The sequence below is a fragment of the Triticum dicoccoides genome, chromosome 6A, assembly GCF_002162155.2.
Source record: "Triticum dicoccoides isolate Atlit2015 ecotype Zavitan chromosome 6A, WEW_v2.0, whole genome shotgun sequence".
Taxonomy (NCBI): Eukaryota; Viridiplantae; Streptophyta; class Magnoliopsida; order Poales; family Poaceae; genus Triticum; species Triticum dicoccoides.
In genome coordinates, this window is record NC_041390.1 from 626,794,025 (window position 1) to 626,804,337 (window position 10,313).

The following is a 10,313-nucleotide window of genomic DNA, read 5'->3' on the forward strand; positions in this document are numbered from 1 at the left end:
CCCCCGGTACTCCGGAAAATACCCGAACCTATCCGAAACCTTTCCGTTGTCCAAACATAACCTTCCAATATATCAATCTTTATGTCTCGACCATTTCGAGACTCCTCGTCATGTCTGTGATCACATCTGGGACTCCAAACAACCTTCGGTACATCAAAACACATAAACTCATAATACTGATCGTCATCGAACACTAAGCGTGCGGACCCTACGGGTTCGAGAACTATGTAGACATGACCGAGACTCATCTCCGGTTAATAACCAATAGCGGAACCTGGATGCTCATATTGGCTCCCACATATTCTACGAAGATCTTTATCGGTCAAATCGCATAACAACATATGTTGTTCCCTTTGTCATCGGTATGTTACTTGCCCGAGATTCGATCATCGGTATCGCTGTACCTAGTTCAATCTCATTACCGGCAAGTCTCTTTACTCGTTCCGTTGTGCATCACCCCGCAACTAACTCATTAGTCACATTGCTTGCAAGGCTTATAGTGATGTGCATTACCGAGAGGGCCCAGAGATACCTCTCCGACAATTAGAGTGACAAATCCTAATCTCAATCTATGCCAATTCAACAAATACCATCGGAGACACCTGTAGAGCATCTTTATAATCATGCACGCAGTTACGTTGTGACGTTTGATAGCACACTAAGTGTTCCTCCGGTATTCAGGAATTGCATAATCTCATAGTCAGAGGAACATGTATAAGTCATGATGAAAGCAATAGCAACAAACTAAACGATCATAGTGCTAAGCTAACGGATGGGTCAAGTCAATCACATCATTCTCTAATGATGTGATCCCGTTCATCAAATGACAACTCATGTATATGGCTAGGAAACTTAACCATCTTTGATTAACGAGCTAGTCAAGTAGAGGCATACTAGTGACACTCTGTTTGTCTATGTATTCACACATGTACTAAGTTTTCGGTTAATACAATTCTAGCATGAATAATAAACATTTATCATGATATAAGGAAATGTAAATAACAACTTTATTATTGCCTCTAGGGCACATTTCCTTCAATTCCATTATGATCAGGGTAAGAAGACCATGAGAATAATGGAAGATGAGGTGACTGTGATGATTGGAGGGAGGACGGCTTCACATATTTACAAGTTGCAAGGGAGCACTATTGTAGATGGAGTCTGGAGTTGCAGGAGTAGCAGCGGGGTCCCACAGTGGCGGCAGGTCTGGGGCAGACTCATCTAGTAGCTCTCGGTAATCTATGAAGAAGACAACACAAGTCTGGAGTACATAAAAGTTTGACGCATGGACAAATTCAAGGTGGTAGAGAATATTGGCCAATGTGGAGTTTGTTGAGTTTGTGTCGAATATTTTGTACGACTTGAGCTACGTTTGGACTTGGTGTTGTAGTGTGGGTAGGATACGTGTAGTGTCGGAGTCGGACACATTGTACTTGGCATCTTATATATGAGAAGGCACCCCACGTTGTAACCCATGACGACTGGATAGCGACAGGCACGCAAGTAGGAGCCGGTGGCTTGTGTTGGCACTCGGGTGGCCGGTGTTGCGGTATCTCGAGGAGGAGTGTTGTAGTCATTGCACCGGGAATAGGCGAGTCCGCCGAACCTCGTTGACAAATCTCAGTGTCGTCATTGTACTGGGATTGCTTGTTTCTCGGTGGACCTATCACATACTTCAGATTAATTCTAACATCGATAGGTGAGGAAGAGAAGGCAATGTGGATGCACCAAACAATATTTTCCACTTAGCGGTGACGGATCCCTGTAATTTTGACCAAATCCAGATCATGCGGCTACGGATTGATGAGTTGTACTTCACCAACGGCTCGACTAATTCTGGTGACGTGGCTCACCGAGGTTGCAGAAAAAGCAGGTAGTGGGGGACTTCTATTTAGATATAGTAGATGAGTAACAGTTTATACTAATGTTTTTAACATTTTAATTATATAATAATAATACCAATGTAATGATTTTATTATATAAGTTTACCGTTGACAATGAAAAATACACTTGCATTACATTTACAACATATATTAGAAGAAAATAAAAAGTATTGTTTCATGTCTGGGACACCGCCTTTTTTTACAATTATAGGTTAATAATCATAACTTGAGCCCTTAGCCCTAGCTCTTGATCCATTTTTTGTAATGTCATATTTTCTTTGTAGATACTAATATTTACCAACCTCAAGTGTGTGATAAATTTAGAATAGGAATTTCCAAATCAATATTAGATGGTTGGAGGTTCAAACAAAAAATATTCAAGACCAATGAAAAACGCATGGCTTCGTAATTAATCCGTGCCGGTTAGATGAATGTTAAATATGTACATGTGCGCGTTTATCTTACTTCCGCAAATATCATGGCAGAGAGCTCTACAACTGGTAGAGATTTCTATGTTATTTTAGGTGCGATAGACGATAATTAGTAACGTGATTAAATTGAACCTTCTACAACACATGAGATATATCACCAATGGATTTGCCCTTGAATCGCCACGTCGATCCCAGATGGATTTTCCATGACCAAATATATTTTTTTTCATTTTTTCGAGGCAAACTCACAAGGTTTATTATATCGTCACAATGTTTACAAGGATTAACAGAAGATTTCCGGATTAATCTAACCAAACATGTCGGTCAACCCCCATATAGCAAGATCATGCTTTGTGAGATTGTGAGCCTCAACATTTAAGGTTCTAAACTTGTGGCTAAAAATACATGAAATAAAACATGATGAACGTTCTCTAATTTCACTAACCACTACTCCATAGCTATAATGTCTTCCGCTAGGGCCATCGCCTCCCTGGTTGCTAGAGCCTCGAGGGTAGCAGGATCATCCACGTGTGGAAAGAACACGATTGACGCGCCCAAAAAAAGTATCAGCATGATCACGATAAATTGCTTCCACAACCCAGAATCCACCATTTCTCAACACTGCTGCATCAACATTATCTTCACATGGTCCGCCAAAAGGAGGGATCCACTGACTTGTTCTGAATACTAGGGCTGGCGGCTTAGACGTCGCCTGCTTTTGCAAAATCTATACATCTGACAGAAATGGTAACGCAAAGCTATGGGGAGATAAAGGGCTCTGGAAAATATCCTCGCGAATAGCTTTTTTGCGAGAGCTCCATGTCGGCAACAAACGTTACAACCATCCTTGCAAATTCTTCGCGTGACAGTGAATCAGTCATGGCAAACGACCAATCCTTGGCATTGGGTTTATTGTTTAGACACATATGCTCGACCATTGCCACATCAGAGAGAGAAAGCGCAAAACGCTTTGTGTCATATTGCAATTCGGTAAAAAAAAGAAAAAAATCATGTTCCTGGATTCGAAGTTCGGTTGGCATTTTGGACTCGAACCCGACCCGGCCCTCGGAGATTTACAAATCAATAATCTGATTTGGGAAATCAGATGTGGGTCTATAGCATTTGTTTCCACTTATAGTTTGGTTTTCAGTAATGAAAATCGAAAGGGGGCAAGCCCTTCTTTGATAAAAAAAATAATTGTTTCCACTTATTATTTTTTTGTATGTATGAAAAGATTGAGTGAGTGCTTTTCACTCTCTAGACAACTGGTGCTCGCTGACGGGTGGGCCCCACGCCATGCCGGGCCGCCGACCGGCGAAACAAGGAGCACAACGGACGCGGCACACGGTTTGGGAGCGCCAACCCGCGGCGACAGCGCAGCGCAGCGTGCACGGCCACGACACGACACGACCACCCGCCGTCTTCCCCTCCATTCCATTCCATTCCCCGCCACCGCCCACACAACCCACCGTAGCGGCGAGCCGGAGCCACCGCGCGCGCAGCTCAGCTCAGCTCAGCTCAGCCCTGCCGCCTCCACCGCGCCGCATTCCTCTCCCGCGCGCAGGCGGGGGGAGATCCGCCTCCCTGGTCCGATGGCGCCGTCGCGGCCGCTGATGCGCGGGGCGGGCCCGCCGCGGGTCTTCGGCTCCGGTCGCACGGGCCGGGCCTCGCCGTACGCGCTCGCGCTCGCCGCGCTGCTCCTCGCCTCCGCCTTCCTCCTCGCCCTCATCGCCTTCGGCGTCTTCTCGCTCCCAGTCTCCTCCCCCGCGCTCCCCACCACTGCCGGCGCCGAGACCGAGTCCTCCGGCGACAGCGGCGGGGCCGCGGAGTCCGAGTCCTCCGGCGGCTCCTCCCGCGCCGCCCGCAGCCGCGCACGCCGCGACCTCAGGTGAGTGAGCGAGCGAGTGAGTGGCTCCGATCCAGCAGTCTCTCTCTCCAGATTTGGTTCCACCTGCTGCTGGCTGATCTGATCTGATCCCTTGTTCGTCGGGTGGGTGCAGCGAGGGGCTGGGCGAGCGCGGCGCGCAGTGGACGGAGGTCATCTCGTGGGAGCCCAGGGCGTTCGTCTACCACAACTTCCTGGTAACCACTACTGCTCCTGCCCACTCTGCATCCACAATCACTGCGTTCGTTCCCGCACCTGCTCCCGCATGCACGCTGTCGTGTGTATGTAGAGACTAGATTCTTGTGGGATCCATCCATCCCGTATCGCCTCACCTTTTTGGGTGAATTACGTCTGTGCTTTTCGGTGCAATGCCTGCCGGCTTTCCGAGCTGCGCTTTCGTCTGGAAATGATGCGGCGCTCAAGTCACACTTGTTGGACATGGGGTTGACAGTGACTGAAGGAAGCATGCCGTTTGCGCTGCATTTCTGTTTCCTTTTGTTCTTTCGGATCTTGGCTGGACCATACACTGCATGCTGATGCCTCCTGGGAAAGGGAAGGTTGTAGTCATTCGTTTACTGGCTTTAGTTCTGCCTCCAATGGAGCTCCGTGTGTCATCGGTTATTACCTGGTCTGTTAGGGAAGAATGGGAATGCAGACGGTGTGAACAAGTACTCGTCGAATCTGCAAACATGATAAATGAACAGGGAGAGTTTGCAGTTTTGTTATCGTACTAAACTGCACAGTATTACTATGAACTAAGCTAATGCCTTATGCAAATATGACTTAATGCTTCAAAAGTGTGTATCTTGTAAGTAAGCCTCCTTGATTGTGAGATTCTGTTGGCTCATTTCTTTACTCTGTTACCTCAAGTTTCTCCTGTTTTCAATTCTTCATATGTTGGGCATACTTATGTGTTCAGACTTCTGAGTTTAGGGTGTTTACTTACTAATTTTGCCTTTCCTTATATTTGTATTCCTTGCTTTTTCTGTAAGGTGTTTTCATTGTTTGTTAGTTCAGTTTGTAATTTTCTGGTGATTTTACTATGTTTGATTGATGGCTGCTATTTATTCTTTTCATTAGTCCAAGGAAGAGTGTGAGTACTTAATTGGATTGGCGAAACCTCGCATGGTGAAATCAACAGTGGTCGACAGTGAGACTGGTAAAAGCAAGGACAGCAGGGTTCGTACAAGTTCAGGCATGTTTCTTCAAAGAGGACGGGACAAGGTTATCCGGGCCATTGAAAGGAGGATAGCAGATTACACCTTCATACCTGCAGGTTCGTACCTATGTAAAGACCTTATTTTGTTTCATGGTCAAGCCAAATTCTCGGTGAGATTTCTCAGTTGATAAAGTAAAATTTTAAGGTATACAGAAAAGTGTGACACCTAAAAAAATACATAGGAAATCTGATGATGGTTATGTGTGTCAACCTAAGTCCCTCGTTCTCAGTCATGGTTGCTTGTAGCTTTGTTCAGTATACAAGTGGTGTGACATTTTCTCGGCTTCAACAATGCAGCTCTTAGCATATGTTGCTTCTATCCTTTGAGCATATACTGTATTAGGTTTGTTTAATAATGTTCATTCATGCTGGCTTACAGAACATGGAGAGGGACTCCAAGTACTGCACTATGAAGTCGGGCAGAAGTACGAACCCCACTTTGACTATTTTCTTGACGAGTTCAACACCAAGAATGGTGGTCAGCGGATGGCAACAATTCTCATGTACCTGTAAGTAAAAGTAGTATCCCTATGCGCCAACACTTTGGTTACTTGTGGTGTTAACTGCCTTGCTAACTTGTCTAAGACATACTCTGAACTGAAACAGATCAGATGTTGAAGAAGGGGGTGAGACTATTTTCCCTGATGCAAATGTGAACAGCAGTTCTTTGCCATGGTACAACGAACTTTCAGAGTGTGCCAGAAAAGGTCTTGCTGTGAAACCAAAGATGGGAGATGCGCTGCTTTTCTGGAGCATGAAACCAGATGCCACTCTAGATCCACTAAGTTTGCACGGTTAGTTAGTTCAGTGGCCTGCTCGCTGCCCTTGTTAGTTACACTTTCACTTCTGAAACTCTTGTTCCATTCTCCTTCTAAAGCTACCTGCTGTTAAACTTGAAGTTGTGCTTATATGCATATATTCTTGAGCAATCTGCTGACAGATTGGACCTTACACTTCTGAAACACTTTTTTCATTTTCCTTCGGGAAGCTACCTGCTGTTAAAGTTGAAGTTCTGCATATATGCATATATTCTTGAGCAATCTGCCGGCAGATTTCTTTACATGGTGTTATTCTTGCAGGGGGCTGTCCTGTTATCAAAGGGAACAAATGGTCATCAACCAAGTGGCTGCATGTTCACGAGTACAAAGCTTAGGCCTTGTGAACTCATTCCAAAGGTATTTTCTGCTACCCCAGCCCCAGAGGATCTATATATTGTGTTAAGATGTAAAGCTGGTGGTGATACTATTGTTGCTTCATCGTCAAATAAATATAAATAGTTCTTGGTGCTCTCGGAAGACGTTTCCGTTAGTCCATCCTCAGCACCACGATTTCTCCATCTGCTGTAGTTACTCCTCCTAGGCATGTTCTATTGTCTGTGCTCAGCAGCAAAATGAATTTAGAATGTACGATTGCTAAGTGCGTCTGTTATTCTTGTACCGAGACACGTGTGCATAGAAATGATGGTTGAGATGAGGCCGAACATGATCACCTTTATTTGTGCTGCTGGGAGCTTCTTGAGCATCTCAAGTTGCTGCTCAAAAGTGAACTCTTTTGTAAGCTGATGCCGAGGCTACCACTTTGTGCTTGCAGATGACACGATTTGAGAAGCATGTGAGCTGGGCTCTTTACAGGATGGCATTACAGTTACAGATCCACCACCCCGGTTGTGTGCATTGCTTGTGGAGGATATATATATATAATATATATACAAGGCAGGCAGTAAGCTCTCCATGTTGGAATACTGACTCGGCATTTTACTTCTTGTCGTCTCTCGTAGTCGCTCGTGGTGCCCCCGACAACTTATTATAGAGGAATGAATATGATATGTGATGTATGTAGTGTTGGGGGTTATTGTAGGTCGGCTATAGATAGGATCTAGAGCTCCATTTTTGCATGTTATGCTTGTCCTGTCTGTGGCACCAGTACCATGATAATACTGTGAAGCAGTGTTGGGGTGACTTGTGTTAATCGATGAATAACAAAGGAGGATGATTTTGATTGTCTCAGCATTACTGTAAACCTTGCCCGAAAACCTATCAAACATTCAGACATGTTGTTGCCGTTGGTCGGATCTCAATGTTGTTGGTAGATCCATCTCTTGGTCGAAGCTCGCGGTCTCTATCTGGCGCGGGAACCAGGAGGGAACGGGGAGAAGATGTGTGCAGTGCAGGTTTGATCAGCTCCCTGTGTTGTGAAGGGGAAAGCAGCACTGCTTGTGTTTAGCGTTGGTTGGGTGGATGATGGTGATGGATGGGATCGGACCGGAGGCGACGGTGGAACTGAACCTGAACTGGAGTTGAGTGTTAATGCAGCAGGCTCGCCTACCTGACGCCGAAGTAAACTGGAACGAACGCAGTCGCTCTCATCCCCGCCAGATCGGCCAGAAAATACTGCTACTATGAAGAAAGTTCAAGTTTCTCTTTGGTGTGGTGCGGTGCGCCGCGTGTGCTGTGGACTGGTCTGGTGAACCCAAGGCAGGTGACGGCGCCGATCGCGCGCTCAGGCCAACTCCAGTCCGTCCGCGTCCATTTGGGTTAAACGGACAGGAATTGTGGCCCCATGAGCTGCAGCATACGGACAAACGTTCATTCTTTATTCGCTTTTGACTTATTCCCGGCTCAAATTTGGGCCGTGATTGCGTTTGTGGCTCTTTGTCGTCGCATACGATACTAGGGAATCTATGGCCGCCGGCGACGCCCATCGACCCCAACACCTTCCGGCAGGCGCCGCATAGCTGTCGGCCGGCAACGTCAACCTTGTCTGATGCCTGTGAGGGAACGCCGAGGTGCTCTTCCCGGCCTCGTCTCCACCACGCCCACAAGGTGTTCGACACTTTGCTCACAAGGTATCATGGATAGTGGGGACGAGTATTTTTCCACGACTTCATTTGTTCATCGGATGATTCGTCCTCGAACGATGAAGAGCTTGTGGTGGCTGCATTGGTCGTCAATGACCACATTGCTAGGCAGCGACCTCGGTTCAAGGGATCAATCCCGGGTCATGCTCCGGCCTTGAACCGCAATAGGGAGAGCGGCCACACCCTACTCTATGCCGATTACTTTGAGAATACCGCGCTCTTCGAACCACATCAATTCCGTCGCCGCTTTCGTATGGCGAGACTTGCGTTCAGTCGTATTCGGGAGGGAGTGGTAGCATATGACTTTGAGTGCAAAGTGAAAATGTTGAGTCTGAGCACAAAGAACCGGCACCGTTTGAACAGTTCATCCAATTTTATTGTGAAATATGTGATTGACATACTCATAAGTAGCTTCATGATGACTTGATTAAGCTCATGCGGAATCACATTGACAACCAGTAGATGTATCGGTTCATTTTTTTTCCCTTGTATTTAAGGCAATTTCAATTGGGTTGTAAAACTATTTTCATTGTGTTTTTATTCGGATGTGAAACTATTTTTTTGATTTTAAAACTATTTGCAATGTTTGATTTATTTGATTGTAATACAATGTGTTTAGTTCCAAAAATTTATACATAGGGCCTCCAGCCGCCCGGGACGAATCAGAACCAGATGGGTCCGCCTGTTGGGCGCACGGCCAATGTAAAAACAGCCTATGCCGTTTCTTTGCCCAACCTAAACGGATAAAATCCAGACAAAAACGGTTGTCCGTTCAGGGTCGTGCGCAGCAGTTGCCTAAGGTAAGATAGGCGTAAGGGATTGGATCTTTTGCTTCATTTTACACGGGGTTTGATAATTTGCCCCATGCCTGTCTCAATGGCAAGTGGCCCCAAATGATCAAAGTTACAAGAAAAGTGGGGCAAAAAGATCCCATTTCTCACCTAAGGTAAGGTGACACTGAAATAATACTAGAATGCAGTCGCTGTCGTCTCCACCAGACCGGCTACGAGAAGATACTCCCAAGAGAGAAAATTCAACTTTCTCCTGAATCCAAAGGCAGGCAACGGCGGCAATCGCGCGCTCACATGGAAGAGAAAAGAGATGAAGGAGGAGGAGGGGGAGAAAACCAACCAAACAAAACGAGTGAGTCTTTGACGGGGAAGCCAGCGCTTCCTCCCTTCCCGTTCACGCGCTCCTCTCGCCAATTTTCTACTCTTCCCTTCCCTCCCTCCGCTTTCCGCCCCGCGCCCTCCCGCATCTCGCCTGCGAGCAGATCTCGTCGGCGTCGGCCCCCGCGCCACGCCGGTCTGCCTCCTCCGCGCCCCGGATCTGCCGGCCATGGACTCCGGCGGCGGGGCCACGGCCATCCGCGTGCCCTACCGCCACATCCGCGACGCCGAGATGGAGCTCGTCAGACTCAACAGCACCAACGGCACCGGAAGCGACGCCGCGCGGCCCAAGGAGGAGCAGGGCAGCGGCGCCTCCGGGGAGGGCGGCAGGAAGGGCGCGCCCAAGTGGCGGGTCGTGCTGGCCTGCATGGTCGCCGCCGGCGTGCAGTTCGGCTGGGCGCTGCAGCTCTCCCTCCTCACGCCCTACATCCAGGTACACACCACTGCCCTCCCCGCCGGATCTCGCCCAAACCCCTCCCGTCTTGCTGCTCGGGGCAGGGAGGGACTACTCTGTCAAGTATGCCTGCGCATTTCGGGAGGGAGGGAGGCAGGCAGAGCGGCCGTGCCATGTATCGTTCCCCATTGCTGCTCCGAGACTCACGCCACCGCAACTGCAAATGCGGGCTCCTAACCACATCCATCCATCCATCCATGTATGATGCGTGTGATACTAGCAAGCAGCAACTCTTCACCCGACAAGGCACCTGGCTAGCCTCTGTTCCTGCTGCCTGACTGATTTATAGTAACATCAACTCTCACAACTGGACACTGCTACATAGTAGTATCACACTGCCTAATCATACCAACGCATGACCGACACTACTCGTCTGAATTCCGCGCGAGCATTTCGGGTTTGCATTCAGATGTAG

The 10,313-nt window shown here is 47.5% G+C and overlaps 2 protein-coding genes across 4 annotated transcripts in view; both read left to right on the forward strand.

The window, feature by feature from the left end:
* Nucleotides 1–3,750: 3,750 nt before the first annotated feature.
* LOC119318657 (probable prolyl 4-hydroxylase 3) lies at nt 3,751–7,424 on the forward strand. Its single transcript, XM_037593237.1, has 7 exons — nt 3,751–4,202; nt 4,315–4,396; nt 5,280–5,475; nt 5,798–5,927; nt 6,025–6,212; nt 6,498–6,593; nt 7,009–7,424. The coding sequence occupies exons 1-6, from the start codon at nt 3,907–3,909 to the stop codon at nt 6,569–6,571; spliced, it is 966 nt and encodes a 321-aa protein (XP_037449134.1). The 5' UTR covers nt 3,751–3,906; the 3' UTR covers nt 6,572–6,593; nt 7,009–7,424.
* A 1,997-nt stretch (nt 7,425–9,421) lies between these two features.
* Nucleotides 9,422–10,313, forward strand: part of LOC119318658 (sucrose transport protein SUT4-like) — a 5,118-nt gene continuing 4,226 nt past the window's right edge. For 2 of the 3 annotated variants that reach the window (XM_037593239.1, XM_037593240.1), the window contains exon 1: nt 9,425–9,877. In XM_037593239.1, the coding sequence (XP_037449136.1) occupies nt 9,614–9,877 (264 nt within the window). In that variant the 5' untranslated portion in view covers nt 9,425–9,613. Of the gene's footprint in view, nt 9,878–10,313 lie in introns of all 3 variants that reach the window. The other variant, XR_005154198.1, reaches the window with a different exon arrangement.

Coding starts and splice junctions, on each gene's coding strand:
- LOC119318657 (XM_037593237.1), top strand. CDS start 3,907: ATGGCGCCGTCGCGGCCGCTGATGCGCGGGGCGGGCCCGCCGCGGGTC. Junction 5,476..5,797: donor TTACACCTTCATACCTGCAG/GTTCGTACCTAT, acceptor GCTGGCTTACAG/AACATGGAGAGGGACTCCAA. Junction 6,213..6,497: donor AGATCCACTAAGTTTGCACG/GTTAGTTAGTTC, acceptor TTATTCTTGCAG/GGGGCTGTCCTGTTATCAAA.